The sequence below is a fragment of the Hyperoodon ampullatus genome (assembly GCF_949752795.1).
Source record: "Hyperoodon ampullatus genome assembly, chromosome: 6".
NCBI classification, from domain to species: Eukaryota; Metazoa; Chordata; class Mammalia; order Artiodactyla; family Ziphiidae; genus Hyperoodon; species Hyperoodon ampullatus.
This window is the reverse complement of record NC_136919.1, coordinates 110,054,956-110,071,578: the sequence shown is the minus strand read 5'-3', so window position 1 is coordinate 110,071,578 and position 16,623 is coordinate 110,054,956. Positions and strand designations below refer to the sequence as shown.

The 16,623-nt window shown below is 52.6% G+C and overlaps 1 protein-coding gene across 2 annotated transcripts; it reads right to left on the bottom strand.

Annotated features, from left to right (window-relative positions):
• Positions 1-7,696: 7,696 nt before the first annotated feature.
• Positions 7,697-14,348, bottom strand: CDK20 (cyclin dependent kinase 20; the record flags this gene model as incomplete). Of its 2 annotated transcripts, XM_079707008.1 has the most annotated exons (8): positions 14,250-14,348; positions 13,774-13,887; positions 11,451-11,639; positions 11,075-11,196; positions 10,822-10,884; positions 9,963-10,086; positions 9,373-9,528; positions 7,697-7,894 (listed from the first exon to the last, which is right to left on the bottom strand). In XM_079707008.1, exons 1-8 carry the CDS (start codon positions 14,322-14,324, stop codon positions 7,697-7,699), a joined length of 1,041 nt encoding a protein of 346 aa, XP_079563134.1. In that variant the 5' UTR covers positions 14,325-14,348. The 2 variants fall into 2 exon arrangements, with proteins under 2 accessions (XP_079563134.1, XP_079563135.1); XM_079707009.1 differs by lacking the exon at positions 10,822-10,884.
• Positions 14,349-16,623: the final 2,275 nt, after the last annotated feature.

The window sequence follows — 16,623 nt, the reverse complement described above, 5'->3', positions numbered from 1 at the left end:
GACTGTATGCTAAAAAGAGTTTAGCACCAAAAACTATAAAATAGTAATGAACCGAAAACCCATACATGACTTGGCTTGCAGACAGCTGAAGAATCTGCTTGAGGAACCTGGAGGTACACACAATATGGTAACACATGCATACATGTGGGGGTTAGGTGATAAGCTGCTCAAGAGATTTTTTGAACTGCTGAAAGAAATATATTACTTATGTTACTCAAAGGGAAATTCCTACCCCAGCTTATCAGTAAAGATGAGAACAAAGGCTAGGGTTCAGGGTTGGCATCCTACCCATTTCAACTGTGAGAATTGCCCTCCAAGGGCTTCCACAAATAGTTACACCAATCTATGAGTCAACTCATTTATTTCTAGTGACACAGTGTCTTTGAGAATCACATTTGGCAAGACATTCTCTTGTCCACTTATCTACAGAGAAATCAATTTCCAGAATTGAATGTTCTAGGTAGAGTACATTCCCCAAATTTTAGAGATAAAGACTGAAATCCAATAAAAGTTCCCTTACTTTAACACTGACTAGAGATTAACATCATTTTTCTAATCAATATGATTAGCAATAAAAAAATGAATAAAAAGCAACAAACAGAACAGTGCTGTATGATACTGAAAACTAAATATGGCAAGATTGGCATTCCACAATTCTCAAATTTATCAACTCACAGTTATTCTAAAAATAAAAACCATCAAGCAAAGATTCCCTCCATGTTTGGAGGAAACTTCATGTGAACAGTTGTTTTCCATCAGGAAAGACTAAAACTAAATATAGCTCCTAGTTGATAGTCAAGGCTATATAGTCTGTCCTATATTCTGCAAGAGGCAGAAGATCTGACACTTACCTCTTGGGACAAAAGAAGAGATGTCAGGTTCCAAAGGAGGAATGAACAGAAAAGAAAAATTTAATAATTTAATGATTAAAATATATTTTATTTTCTACTTTTAATTTTTTGAATTTTATTTAAGTTCTAATATCAAACATGCTTATATAACTATGTTGTTACCCCAAAGTTGAAATCAAATAAAAGTGGTTCATTTGTCTATTGATTTGTCTATCGGCCAGCTGCATTCAATTTGCTGTACCTTTCTGCCCCTGAGTTTGGTACCCCCACCTACATCAACCTCCACTTGATTAACAAAATCGCTTATATTTCAATATACTATAAAAAAAAGTCTCACACCCCCAACTAGGGAGGAGTTTCCTGCCGGTAAGGGCTGTGGATTGTCCCTTCTTGTCTACTTAACAGAAACGCAGTGAGTGCTGAAAAGTACACCCCTCTCTCCTTTGAGGGATACTCTCCTGAGCAGGCCTGGCTCTTCCTCCACTCACCTCCACCGTTCCTTGGTCCTTGAAGCCTCATTCCAGACCTAGAAGAGTATCTGGTCAGTCAACATGCAATTAGTGCCTAGCCTGCCAGGCCCTGTGGAGGGGACAGAGAGCTAAATGAGACCCAGTGCTTGCACTCAAGAACACTCACCCTGGGGAGTTAGAGACAAATTCAGACAATCAAATAAAACACACTAAATAATGAATGACAAAGGAGAGAATGACCAACTCAATTGGAGCCAAGGGGTTCAGAAGTAATTACTGATCAACTCCTGAAGGATGAGTAGTTATCCTCTAAGAAAACGGCTGAAGTATTTCAGGGAGAGAAAGATCCACTTGGGCAAAGATTCAGAAGTATGAAAAAGACGATGAGTACGTTACCTTAATCAGAACATAGAGAAAGGAGCTGGAGACAGGCTTAGACCAACTCTTGGAAGTCAGAAGGGCAAAAACAGTGCGAAGTCACTTGAGAACTGTGAATGGAAGAGTGGCAAGTCAAACTGTGTTTTAGGCTGCGATGAGAAGGAAGGATTTGGAGACTTCCCTGGTGGTCCAGTGGTTAAGAATCCGCCTTCCAATGCAGGGGGCACGGGTTGGATACCTGGTCGGGGAACTAAGATCCCACATGCTGGGACAAATAAGCCCACGCGCGCTCTAGAGCCTGTGCGCCACAACTAGAGAGCCCGTGCACCGCAACGAAAGATCCCACGTGCCACAACAAAGATCCCGTGTGCCACAAATAAGACCCGATGCAGCAAAATAAATAAATAAATATTTTTAAAAAAGACTCTGAGCTTCCACTGTAGGGGGCACAGGTTGGATCCCTGGTTGAGGAAGTAAGATCCTGTAAGCCACGTAGTAGGGCCAATTTAAAAAAAGAGAGAGAGAGAAGGAAGGACTGGAAATGAGGGCAGAGCAGCAGGACCCATAAGAAGGCTGCTGCAATGGAGTAAATTAAGGCTCTGGCTAAAGGGATGTCCCAGAGATGCCAAGGTGAAGGAACAGAACTGCTACCTGTGGAGGGCACACAGGCCCTATTCCCACAAACTGCTCTCTGCAGAAGTATCTGGAAGAGGCTCAGGTGGCCCTGGGAAGGGATCAGAGTACCCTGCCTCCCCCTCCCTCAGGCCCACACCTGCATCCTGGAACTTCTTGGCCTCTCCACCTGGGCCACCCTGGATTCTGGAGCCTATACAGATTCAGTAGAAACCACTCTGGAGCTTTCTGTGGCCCAGATCTACTGAGGGTCCCATTCAGTTACGTGGCTTTCCAGGCCCTGGCAGAAATAACAACCACCCTGTCTGAGCCCAGGTTCCTACTTCCACAGCCCTCACTCACCCGAAATCAAAGTTTCTCAGTCCTTAAGAAATCTTTTTGGCTAGTAGGAATGTAAAGTTGATATTTTGCAATAATCAAACCAGGTAAGAAGATTTCCGCATTCTGTTTTTCTATAGTTCCCAGTTCAAAACCCAACTGAGATGTTCTTACTTCCCTAACACAAAATTATAGTATGTAATATAACCTGCAAAATGGGTGTTACCCACCTTGGAGAATGCCTCTGTTAGATGCTGATCTTCATGATGACACTGTGAGGCAGGGTTTATTGACCTCATTTTACCTAACAGGGAAACCAGAACCTGGAGAAGTTGCTGCTATCAAAGGGTAAAAGGCACCTCCCTTTCAAAATCTGCTGGGAGACTACCTGGGTGACCTCAGCCAACGCACTCACGGCACGATACTCACTTTCCCTATTGGTAAAAATGGGGATAACAACCCAGTATTTTACTTGATACATTTAAGTTATAATTACACAATTCAGGTCAGGGTCTGTTTATTAATCTTTTTGTAAAATGATATAATATTTTAAAAGTAAAGAAATTCAATTTTCTCGACAAACATTTACTTAGAGTACACTAAATATCAAGCCATACGCTGAGTGTATACACACAGTGATCATACAGTGGTTATACACACAGTGATGCAAGAGACAAAAGAATGAGCCTAGCGGGGGTTGGGTGGGGGCGAAGCAAACGTTTAACAAGTACAGTATGTGATCATTTAGTTACAGTTGTGCTGAGTAAGAGCACAGAGGAGGAAGAGCTCGGAACACAACGGGGCAGAAGCGCAGATCAGACTAATGCACTAAACAGGCACTTAGGGCGCAGAGCCAGTACAGTTCGACTGGCTGGGAAGAGACAGGCGGAGGTGCCACTCACGGGGAGAGCACGGCTTTCCAGGCAGGCCCCAGAAGGGAAATTCCAGAATATTCCAGAAGAGGTGGGGATCCCTAGGCCAATCTTAGGGGTGAACCCTGTTCACAGGTGCCCGGTGCAAGCCAACCGCGCAGGAGCTCTGGACACACCGGCAGACGGAGGGACGGAGGGATAAGAGGCTTTCAGAGCGACCCCTTCATAGGTCGCCGAGGTGGCCATCCCGGGGGCCAAGAGCGTCCTCTGCAGATCGCGGATTCAGGGCCGTCCGACGCCCCCTCCCAGATTTGGGAAACTGAGGCTCCGAGGGGACGGGCAGACCGTGGACACGACGGTGGCCACGAGCCCAGCCCTGCCTCCCGCCTGGGACAGGACGCGCCACCTTGTCCACCTGGGCGACGCAGAGCATGTCTCGGGCCTCCAAGAAGGAGAAAACGTGCAGCAGCTCGTGCAAACCCATCTGCGGCTCCACAGCGCCCGCCCCCGGGGCTGCCTGGGTCGGGCTACGCCTTCGCTGCGCTCCCGCCCCCGCAGGCCGAGCCCCGCCCGCTCGCTCAATCCTCGCCCGCCTCCGCGCTCCCGGTCGGAACACCCACTTCTACTAATCCGCTCACCAGCCCCGCTTCTACTTGGCCTCAGACTGGCTTCTGCCCTTGTCCTGACATTCGCTGAGATCCTCGCCCACCCCCTTATACTGACATTCATCCTCGTTCTGACCTTCGCCCTGACCCTCACGCGGGACCTTGTGGTGCCCCTGAACCCAGCACCTCCCGAGCCCTTGCCCTGGTGCTGGCCCTTATCCAGACCTTGACCCTCTTCCTCAACCTCGCTCTAATCATCACCCTTGACTTCATTAGCATCTGACATCCACCATACTCCTGTTCCTACCCTCACCTGACCCTGACTCACCCTAGTACACACCTTCGTCCTGAGCTTTGCCCTAGCCCCGACCCTGGCCCTCACAATCACCTTCAGAATGACCCTCAGCCTCCGTCTTACACTGGCACTGGCCCTTGCCCAAGCCCTGGCCCTAACCTGGTACCTCCCTCATCATGGCTCCTGCCCAGGCTCACACCCTACCTAGCCTTAGCCCCGAACCTGGACCTCACCCTGGTTTTGGTCGTGGCCCTGGCCAAGATCAGATCAGAGTTAGTGTAAGGGTGAAGGTCTTGATCAAGCTCAATGTCACAGCAGCCAGGGTCACAGTCAGGATGAGGGTAAGATCAGGGACAGAGTGATGAAGATCAGAATCAGAGTGAGGGTGAGTGTCCAGTTCAAGGTAAAATTCTATGTCAGGTGAAGGATCAAGATAAGAGAATGGTCAGGGTCATGGTGTCAGAATCAGGTTCAAGGACAAGGTCACTATAAGGGAAATTTTAGATCCAGGGTTAGGTTCAAGATCAGTGTGAGAGCCAAGGTTAGGATCAGGTTGAGGCTCCATTAGAGAGGATCAGTGAGAGGATGAATGTCAGGATTAGGATGATGGTTACTGTCAGGGTGAAAGTAAGATGGAAACTTGGATTCAAGTTGACAGTGGATGTCCAGTTCCGTGTAGGATTCAGGGTCAAGGTGAGAGTGAGGTTGATGTTCAGGATTAGAGTCAGTGTCAGGTTCAGGGTCAAGATCAATGTGAGGTAATGTCAGGGTCAGGGTGAGCATGATGTTCATTGTGAAGGTCAAGGTCAATTAAACGTCAAGGTGGGTTCCTTTTCTATTGCTGCTGGAAGGAATTAAGTCCTCCTCCTCCAACTCTCCCTCCCCCCAACCCCATTACGTTGGCCCAATCTGCATAATCCAGGATGCTCTTCCCATCTCAAAGTCTGTACCCTTTAATCACATTTGCCAAGTCCCTTTTGTGTGTAAGGCAATGTATTCACAGGTTAGGACATGGGCATCTTTGGCGGAGGGGATACTTTATTCTGCTTACCACAGAGGGTCAGAGTTTGGTTGATAGTCAAAATCAAGTTCAAGGTTAAGTTTCAAAGTGAGGATGGGTCAAGATGAAGGTGACGATCAGGCTGAGCACGAGTCATCATAATAATGAAAGTCAGTGTCAGTGTGAAGTTCAACTTCAGGGTCAGGGTCTAGATCAGGTTCAAGGTCACAATGGCACTAGGGTGTCAATGGTGACAGCCAAGTGTGAGTCCATGTTCTGTGTGAGGCTCAGCATTAGGATGAGGACCCAGGTCAGGGTGAAATGGAGGTCTAGGTCAAGATGAGTGTCGATCAGGATCAGGATCATGGTCAGGCTTGGGGTGCAGACTAGTTTCACCTTGAGTGTACTGTGTAGTTCAGCATCAAGGCGCACGTTCAAGGGCAGGGTGGGTCAGTATGATGGTCCTTGTCAAGGTGAGGATTCAGTCTAGGGGCAGAGTGAAGTTGAGGGTCAGAATCAGATTGAAGGTGGTGAGTATCTCATGTATCACAGTATTCACAGTCAGTGTGAGAGAAGTTGTCATTGTCAAAGATAAGTCAAGTTCAGGGCAAGTGTGAGGGGCATGTTAACGGTCAGGATCAGGATCATGAGCATCAAGAGGAATGTCAATTAGAGACTCAGGGTTAAGGTGAAGATGAGAGCCAAGTTCATGGACAAGGTTTAGTTCTAGGTCAAACGGGGTCAGAGTTTGGGTGAGGGTCAGAGTCAATGCCAAGATCAAGGCCAGCCATGGGTGGGGAAGGGGCTGGCAAAGAATTGAGTGAGGGTGAGAGTCAGTGTCTATGTCAGGGTCAGGGTGATAGGTTCAGGTTAAGTGTAAGGTTTAAGGTCAAGGTGAGGGTCAATGTCAGGGTGGAGTAAGCTTTAGTCTTTGTGAGTGGAACTGGCTGAGGGTCAGTGGTCAGGGTTTCGGTACAGACTTGCATTCATACGGAGGTGAGAGACACCAGAAACTGAGCTAGACTGAAGCTTAGTGTCTACAGATGTGGCTGGACAAACAGGCAGAGGCCAGATCCTTAAAACATCTTTAAAGACATATGAGACACTCAGACTCTTCCCTGAAAGCAACAGCTGGAGTTTACTGTGCTTTGCCCTCTAAGAGCTTGGAGGGCAGTGACTATGGCACTGTTAGTCACCTCTGTGACTGCAGTGCTTACAGAATTCTATCCACATGAGCACAAAATGAATATTTTAAGAATAAAAGATTGCTAAGAATACGTTTCTCTGATTTATCTATCTGTGAACCAATACCACATTGCTCATTACAGCCCTATGATAGTCTTGGTATCTGATAGGCTAAGTCCTTTCATCATTTTTTGCCTTTTCTTCTGCTTCTGCCTCCTCTTAACCCTTTCATTTCCACATATATTTTAGAATTGGCTTACCATATTATTTAATAAGAAAAACAAGAGCCAGTTCAGATTGTATTGGGATTTACTGAATTAACAAATGAGTTCCAGGAATGTCTGTCTTCTTATTTGCCCAGTATCTCTGAGTAAAGAGGAGGCCCATGTGGTCCAGGCTCACCTGTATCCTGAGGGTGATGTTGGTAAACCAGCTTAAGGTGTGGAGGGTCACTTATTGGGTCCCCAACTTGAGCCATTCCTGGGTCCTGATTTCTGCCAACTCACCTCCCAAAGGGAGCTGTCACATGAACCACCTAGCAATCCCCCAACAGTAAAGTAGCCATGAATGGGGCCACTTTCCCAGTGACCACAGAGAAGCAAGGGCCAGGGGATGATGCTACCTCAGCCACTTCCGTCAACTGGAAAGGAAGAGGGGAATACATCACGTAGAACTACCGGGGGTTTTTTATAATAAATCTCAAAAGTGAACGAGTGTTTAATGTCTCTGAGAACAAAATCAACCCAAACTTCCCTTCCCACTTGGATTTCCGACATGAGGATATCCTACACTCAGCGCTCCCCCAAATGGCTCTACCAGGACTGTCCCTGACCAGGAGGGCAGCAACTAGAGAACCAGCCCCATGGCAGGCCTGACAGCAGAACTCACTGCCTCCTTCTGATGGATCTGTTACCAGCACACAGATGGGAGGCCGACGGCACAGGCCGAGGGTCCCCTCTGCTGAGGTTGGATGGCCTGGCCAGGAGCAGGACCACTGTGGTCGAATCAGGCCGGAGGAGAAGAACAAGAGGCCTGGTTTGTCCTGGGGAGGGAAGCGGGGGACACGCCGGTGGGGCCTGGCCCAACGTCTCAGCCCTCCAGGATGAAGGGCCGAATCAGCTCCGGGTTCAACAGCGACTCCTCGAGAGGCCGGTCCACGCGGAAGTCACGGGCGTGGGGGGGTCCTGGGGGGGCCTTGAGGGCAGGTCCCCCTGGGCGCTGAGGAATCGGCAGCTCCGAGGGGTGGGCAGGCAGGGGGGCTGTGAAGAAGTACTGGTGCAGGAGGGCCTGAGGGTAGCAAGCAAGGGGCAGCGAAAGGAAACTGGTCACCTCCCCGTCCCAGCTTCAGCCACTTCCCTCCGAGGAGGAGATGTGAACATTGCCCTGAAGAGGATTCATCCTTCATCTGAACGATGGTTCAGGTGACTCCAACACCTCTCGGTGCTCATTGTTTGAGCACTGCTCCAGAGACAGGAGATGCAGCGGTAAACAGAACAAAGAGCTCTGCCTTCAAGCTTTCCACAGAGTGAGGGGTGGGGGTAATGAACACGATAAAGAAGTAAGACACACTGTGCATCAGATGATTAGTGCTGTGGGAAAGGGAAAGTACGAGGCGGGGATGAGGAACCCTGGAGGGGCTGCAGGCCTGAGGAATGGTGAGGGGAGGGCCCTGGGAGGTGGCGCTCAAGCAGAGACCTGGAAGGTGAATGAGTGAGGCCTAGGGACAGAAATGCACAGACCCCCAGGACACGCAGGAGCCCTGGGGCCCGAGGGGAGTGAGCCAGGGGAATGGGAGCTGGCAGAGTCACAGAGGTGATGGCCCCAAATGTGTGATGCCCGTGGGCCACCAGGACCGGGCTTCTCCTCTGCGGGAGCCCCAGGAGGGCCCTGCAGGCGAGGATGCGGCAGCCTACCCGGACAAGGTCCCTCTCTCTGCCACGTGGAGGAGAGACTAAGTGGGCAGGAGAAGCAGATTCTGGGAGGCGATGGCGGGGGGTGGTGGCGCTTAGACTGGGGGCAGCAGCACGGGGGCTGAGAGGTGGTCAGTTGGCCTCAGTACACTCTGAAGGTGCTGCTGACATGGGAACTCGCCAGGGCCATGTGTAAACACACACAGCTAGTGCCGAGGGCAGGGAGGGGAGGCCGCCATGAGGCCAGAGGCCCAGGGACACCCGACGGAGGCCCTCACACCATCGGCCATCAGCCCGTGGTCCTCCCCTCCTCCCCTGCCTTCCAGCCACAACCCGCCCCTCCTGGGTCCTCCTCTGCAGGCCTCTGCTCATCATTTCTCTTGGGAAAACAGCTCCCCATGCTTAAACCTGCCCTTCTCCAGGAAGCCTTGCATGACCCCAAAGTCAGTCCCAACATCCCTCCCCTCGGCTCCCACAGACTGACAGCCCTGCCTCACCACGGGGTGGAGACCCCACAGGCACGAGCCATGTCTGTTCCCTCTGGATCAGGGTCCAGGACGTGCCAGATGCTAGTAAACTCTTGTTGAGGGAATGAAGGGATGAAGAAGCGAGTCACCAACAACCCGAGACTCGCTCTTCTGCGAGGTGTGCATGCCCTTCTAATGGGCCACCCCTGGACGCCTGCCCTCTAGGGTCCCCTCTAGGGTCCACTCAGGAGAGGCACACCTGCCCTGCACCCCCCTACCCCTGGCTCCAGGCGTTCTGGTCCCAGCCCATCACAGGTTCTGAGAATCTCAACCTGCTGGGTCAAAAGGGCACGGACGAGGAGGGTCAGGGCAACGGGTGTCACCCTACCTGGGAGGCTGCAATGCGCTGGCGTGGAGGGTAGAGGAGGAAACGCCCCAGCAGGTCCAAGGCCTGGGGAGAGGCATCGGGCAGCACCTCCTCCAGGGGCACGGGAGCCTGCTCCTTGAAGGAGATCTTGTTGTAGTCAGGCAGGTCCTTGATCTCCTGGAGGAGAAGGGGGTCCGTCAGGGCCGGCACCCACACCGCCAGCCCCCTTGGGTGTCCGTTCTCGCTCCCTGTCACCTACCTGCTCCCACTCACTCATCACTCCCCCCATCCGTGCGCCCCTGCTCACACGTCACTTGTGACATCACGTGCTCAGTCCTTCCTCCACATCTCAGGCCCCTGCTCCATGCCCAGCTCGGTCTGGATGCGTGTGTGCTGGGGACGGGTGGGAGGGGATAGGGCTTGGGCCCTGGCCCTCCCGCCTCCAGCAGGGCAGGGGTGGAGGAGACCCCACGCTGGGCCAGGACCGAGGTCCGGGAAGTCAAGGAGGCATGGGGCCACGAGAGAGAAGGTGCAGGACAGGGGAGTCACTAGCTATTGGGGTAATAGAAGCCACCCGCCCCCACCCCGCCCCACCGCAGGCCCCTGCAAACCGGCCAGACTTGAGGACTGGGGGTGCCCAAGATTCGAAGCACACAGCAAAGCTGTTCAATGTCGTTCTCCCCTGGGAAAAGGGGGGACCCGTTCAACAGCTCCCCCAGGATGCAGCCCACAGCCCTGCAGATACAGAACCCAAACAACTCAGAGATCTCACACCATGGAAACAGATCTCCCCACACCAGCACCCACACCTCACGCTGCGGTCAAGGTACCCACAAAGTAGACTTCAAGCTTCATAGCTAAGGATACAGATCCCCAAACAGTCAAAGACTTCAAGCCTAGAACACAGAGCATATCCCCCTCTCTAAACAGCTCTCAGGCCTCAACTCTGGAACACACATCAACCCCTCAACAGTTCTGAGACTTCTCAGAGCCTCACATTCTGGGACACACTGCCACCTCCTCCCATTCTGGGGCAGACTCCAAAACGGCCCCCAAATCTCAAACTCTTAGGCATATACAAACCATCCTACCCCAAATAAAGGTTCAGGGCCTTCATATCCAGGGACCCAGGCCTCTAGACAGCTCAGGAACATTGCAACCTGGGATATCACCCCCTGCATAGCAGCTTAGACACCGCATGCCTCAGCCCATCTCCCCGACCTCAGCCCAGAAGCTTCCTACTGGGACAACCACTCTGATCCCACTTGACCCCTCCCAGCTCAAAACTGTCATGGGGAGGAACACTGATCCCAAACTCCTCAGAGATACTCTAACCAGGGGAGACACCCCCATGGCAACCTAGAGCTCACGGCAGGAAAACCCCCAAATGGCTTAGAGACCTCAATGCCCAGGAGGAAAAGGTGACCCAGCGACCCACATTCCCCCTTGCCCAGCCCATAGGAGTCTCACCACAGGTCGACACCCTGATCATACTGGCGGGCACCATACAGGAGCTCAGGGGCACGGTACCACCTGTGAGAGGAGGGCAGGTGGTCACAGCCAGGTCACCGGTCTGTCAGGAAGCTGCCTCGGAAGGTCACCCTGGCCCCCACACCAGCCCCAAGAGCACTGTTTGGACAGAAGGTCCAGAAGCACCTCTTCCCAGCAGGAGGGTTGGGGCCTGTCTATTGCCAGGTCCCGCTTGGGAACTGGTCCTCCCTACCTGGTGGCCACCTGGTGTGTGTAGAGACGGCTGCCATCTGGGAAAAAGACCCGGGCCAGGCCAAAGTCCGCTATCTTGAGCTGGCCCGAGGCACTGATAAGCAGGTTGGCTGGTTTCAGGTCCTGAGAGCACCAAAAGAGGCATCAGTTCCTCCAGAGCCCCCACAGGACCTCGGGACAGGAGGGCTTGGCAGGCTGGGCACCCAGGTCAGTGCAAGACCCGACCTCCTCCGGGGCCCCAGCCCTGGCCTCCTACCCGTAGGCCCTGCCCCCTCTGTCCCTTTTCTAACCATGCCCTTCATCAAGGGCTGGCCTACCCACAGCCCAGCCACCGCCCCCCCCACCCCGGTCCCACCCCAGCCCATGCTGGAACTGACCCGATGCACAATGTTGTTGGCATGGCAGAAGGCGACCCCCTTGAGCAGCATCTGCAGGTAGCTCTTGACCTGCGCCTGGGCCAGCGGCCTCTGGGCGTGGCGTACCACCTCAGCCAGATCTGACAGCATGAACTCGAAGGCCAGCACGAAGCCTGCGCCATGCGGGAACACGGCCTTCAGCTGTACCACCTGCAAGCGGGGCATCCCGTCAGCCTCCAGACTCACATGGCTCAGACTCTCTCTGGGACCCTCAGCCCTTGCACCAACAGAGGACCAGGCAGGCAGAGATGGTGGCATGAGATGTGAGCTCAGAATCAGGGAGCTTGGTGATCTCTTGCTTCCCTCTCCCAGGAGAAGGCAAGTCCCTACTCTAATGCTCCAGTAAACACTCAGGGAAAAGGAGGTCTAAGAGAGGCCACTTAGGGCAGTGTCTGGTCCCCCACCAGCCCACGAACTGGCAAATCACCTGGAAACACACACACACACACACAGGTGATCGCAACTCCCAGCACTGGGAGAGCAGGAGACATGTCACATATACTTCCTGAGGGCCCACAAGGTCACAAGGGCAGGCTGCACAGTGGTGAACAGGAGGAGCAAGGGCTGGTGGGTCCTGAAGGACTTTAAGGAGTTCAGGGGACAGATGACTGACAAATGACCAAACAACAAACATATAGGGTATTTTGATGAAGATTCTGATGAAGAAAGAAGAGAAGGCATCTGGGAAGGAGCTCTGGGCCAGGGGACAGCAAACACAAGGCCCGGAGGCAAGAACAGGAAGGAGGCTGCTCCGTTCAGCACTCCTGGAGCCTAGACAGTGCTTATCATGGGAGAGACACTTAAGACGCTGTGAATGAATGAAAACAGAGGCTGGAGTCGGGTGGAAGCAGACGGTGACAGTTCTTTCAGAGTGAAGAGAAGCCTCTGGAGCTTTTCAAGCCAGGGAGTGGATGATTTCACGTACATTTTTTGACTGTGGAGTGGAGGCAGTGGCGGGGGGGCGGGGGGGTGGGCAGGGGAGCCTGCTGTAGTTGTTCCGATGAGAGGTGAGGATGGCCTGGGCCAGGGTAAGATCTGGAGTGTTTTAAAGATAGACTCTTCAGGCCTGCTGATGCACAGGACATGGGACCGTATCACCAGCTTCCTATGGGCCCTCCACCTCTCCCACACACAAGCTGTCAGCAAAGCCCTTTTACTTTCCTCAAAAAAACAAGAATGACCATATTGCTGTTTTTCTGATGTTGAGGGTAGTAGACACCCATTTTACAGATTGGGACAAACAAATACATTCAGATAATACCCAAAATTATAATGAAAAAAACAGCAAAAGAAAAACCCTATCACCTATAGTCAGCCTTAGGAGTCTATTCCACCAGACTTTACAAGAGACATGGCACACACAGACATGTATTCGTATATATATGTACAAAATATTTTCATACGAAACCAAGATGACACATGCAGTTTATAACATGCTTGTGTCACCCAATATATCAAGGAGAGCTCCAGAGAATAAGAAACAAGTCAGAGTATCACCCACCCTTAGGTGGGTGGACCTACCCTTGTCACTCCCCAGGAAGTAAGGCACATCCTCTACTCAGGACATGGACAAGAGAGAATACCACAAAGAGAATGAAACTGGGTATGTGAGGTGTCTCTCCTTGTGTGCCCACAGCCCCTCCCAGGCCTGTCACAGCACAAACCACGCCAGATGGGCGCTGTAGCCTTTGTCCATCTCCCCTACCACACTTCAGTTCTCAAGAGCAGGGTAGGGGCTGGTTTCTGTGTTGCCAGTGGCCAGTAGAGGGTAGTCTATGGGAGGCCCCAATGTTAAACCGTCCTGATTCTGCGATCAGACCTGGGCCAAAGCCTCCACAGACAAGCGAAACAAGCTGAGCACCCATAAGCTAGTGGCTGCGCCTCCTCCCCTGGCCTGAGATAGGGAGAGCCTGAACGTGCCTTGCAGACGGAGGAGAGGACAAAACTCAGAGGGACAATATACATAAAGCAGTTAACCTGGCGTGCAGAACATAACAGGAGCTCAATAGGTGGCAGTTATCATTATCATCAGAAATCACTAAGTGTTTTGAGAAAAAAGGGATAAGTTAGTGAATGAGCGAACGAGTACGCGAAGAAATAAGTGAGTGAACGGGAGGGAATGAATGAGTGAAGTAACTGGGTGAATGAGGGTGAACAAGTGGAGAAGAAAGGGAGTGAGTGAGGGGTGAGGAAGCAAATGAGTGATGAGTGACTGCAGGACCTCAGAGTGGGAGTGAATGGAGGAGGGCGGGAACCAGCACCTCAGAACACCAGCCCCACTCACATACTGACTGTCCTCGATCTCCTGCAAGGCCTTGATCTCCCGCAGGGCCTGGCTGGGGATGCCATCCTCCAGCCGCCGCAGGGCCACCTTCTTGAGGGCAACGATCTCTCCAGTCTGTTGGGGACAGGACGCAGACACTGCAGCCCCATCCCCGGCTGGAAAAGGGGATGCGACGCTGAGGCCTGAGGCCCTCGTGGGGGTGGGACGCGCCCCCCACCCCGTGCTGGAGGGAAATCAGGGCCAGCAGGCGCAGCGCTGAGCAAACAGCTCAGAGACATTCACGCCACGCCCCTAGGGGGCACTCTCCGGAAGAAAGCACCGCTGGTGGCTGGCCGCAACCTGGACGCCCTCCACTCAAGAGAGCAAAAGAGGCGGGGGCACGCCACGAAAAGCTGCGGGGAGGCAGGAGCCCAAGCGTGGGACGGGAAAACGGGTAGATCTCAATGGAACCGAAGGAGGAAGGGCTGGATGCTCACCTCCACGTGCTTGGCCTTGAAGACGATGCCGTGCGCGCCCTCCCCAATGCGGCCCAGGATGCAGTACTGCTCCATAGCCCTCTGCCAGACACCCGGACTCTCCGCAATCACAGCCCCTCCCCGGCACCCGTACCTTTCCGCATTAGCCCGCCCTGCCTCTCGCGCCCAGATGCGGCTGCCTAGCAACGGCGCAGTAAACAGCGCAGAGGCCGGGAGGCCGAGGGCAGCTACAGGCGGCGTCCGGGCCTGTCTGCGCCTTCCCCTAGGCCCTCGCCATCACGCCTCAGTGAGCTTCATTCGGCCGAAATCACCCGTGCGCAGACCGTGCCAGCGGGAGCGAGAGCCACCGCCGTCCCCTCGCGGCACTGCCGGGCGTCACGTGACGAGTGACGCCAGGATACGCAGAGGGGCGGGGGCATGCAGCCTGGGAGCAAGGCGGAACAGCCTTGGGAGCGGGCTACCTAGGCGGAAGGGTGGAGCCGCTCTCCGGGGTGGAGGCGGGGCACTCAGCGAGGCGGGCGGGGCGCTCAGCGGGGCGAGCGGGGCATGGGGCGGGGCCGCAAGCCGGGGGCGGGACCACGGCGCCGAGGGCGTGGCCGAAAGGTGACGGAGCCGGGCCGACTCCTCGGGCAGGCCAGGGTACCTTCGCCCCTATACCTAGAGGTGCAAGCTTCCACCTGTGAGCCCCAAAGCCAATGATGATTGAAGCGAGTCGGGTTCGGGTCTGCACTGTGGAGGGAGCGTCAGTTGGCAACATGTAAAGACAACGTTTAAAAAGTGCAAACTCTGACCCGGAAGGTCCATGTCTAAGGGCTTCTCATGAGGAAACATTTGGAGGAATTTGCAGCCTGAGTGATTTTTAAGAAGTTCATGCCATGAAAGGATGTTGACAAAAAACACAATTCGCTTTTTTTTTTTTTTGCGGTAGCGGGCCTCTCACTGTTGTGGCCTCTCCCGTTGCGGAGCACAGGCTCCAGACGCACAGGCTCAGCGGCTATGGCCCACGGGCCCAGCCGCTCCGCGGCATGTGGGATCTTCGCGGACCGGGGCACGAATCCGTGTCCCCTGCATCGGCAGGCGGACTGTCAACCACTGCGCCACCAGGGAAGCCCACAATTAGCTTTTTAAACTTCTGAAAAGGTGCTCAATCTCATACACAATGAGATAAATGTAAAATAATCTACAATTTTCCATCTTTGGGATAGCTAAAGATCTCTGATCTAACAGTCCATTTAATCTTGGAGAGGCAGCAGTGAGTGGTGGCGTGAAGCAAGATCTTAGTTCCCTGCCCAGGAATGGAACCTGGGTAGCCTGGATGAAAACCAGGAGTTCTAGCCACCACACCCCCAGCTCTTGCCCCCTGTGAAACATGCATTTCTCATGGAGGCAAAACTGTCAAAACAGGTACAAAGTTTATTATTAGAGACACAGCACAACAACAACAAGTGGGGGAGCACACAGAGAAACAGTTTGTTAAGACAGAAGCAAGGCAGAAATACGCACCTGGAGACAAAGGGTGTGGGCATCCCCCCTAATGAGGAGGAGCGTGGTAAAGAGGAGGTTAAGTCATTTATATAGGGCAGTTCTTCCGGGTCTTTGTGTACCTTTGGCCAATTATCTGGTTTCTTTTTCCACACCTGACCTGCCCTAGGACCCTCCCCAACATGCGTGCGCAACTTTTTTCCAAGATGGATTTCAGCCCAGAGGCCTATGGGACGGCCTTAGCATCACATATTATGGGGTGGTGCCTCCTCCCTTTTGACCCCCAATGAGACTTTCTGCACATGTGCCCCAAGGGTGGGAAATGTATGACCCCTTGATCTTTTAACAGGGTTTAGTCCCACTCTGTCCCTGCCATAAAAATGTCCAGTGTCCAGTTATTTACCCTATTTCTGTTGCTGGTTTTTATACTGAGGTGCAGATCTCAAAATATAGACAGGAGTCCAGTCATAAATATGTAGTCCTGGAGCCCATTTATCTCTTGCTTCAGGAAATGTAAACAGGGGGCTATTTATGAATGTCCCACCTGGAGCACATCTTCTTCTCACCCCAGGAAGGGCAAACAGGAGGCCAGCTGTAAATGTCTAGCCTGGAGCCCATCTATCTCCTGCCTCACATTGGCCATGCTGTGGGAAAACAGGAGCTTTCATATATTGCTGAAGCATTGGCAATGCTCATCAAATTACAACTGCATATCCTCTTGGACCCAGCAAGGTCTCTTCTAGAAGTACCTCCAACAGATATATTGCACACAGTGAAATGACATGTTCAAAGTTATTCATTGAAGCATAGTTTGAATAGCAAAAGATTAGAAACACCATAGATGCCAATCAATAGGAGACTGTCTAAATTCTGATACACCCATCAAATGGAA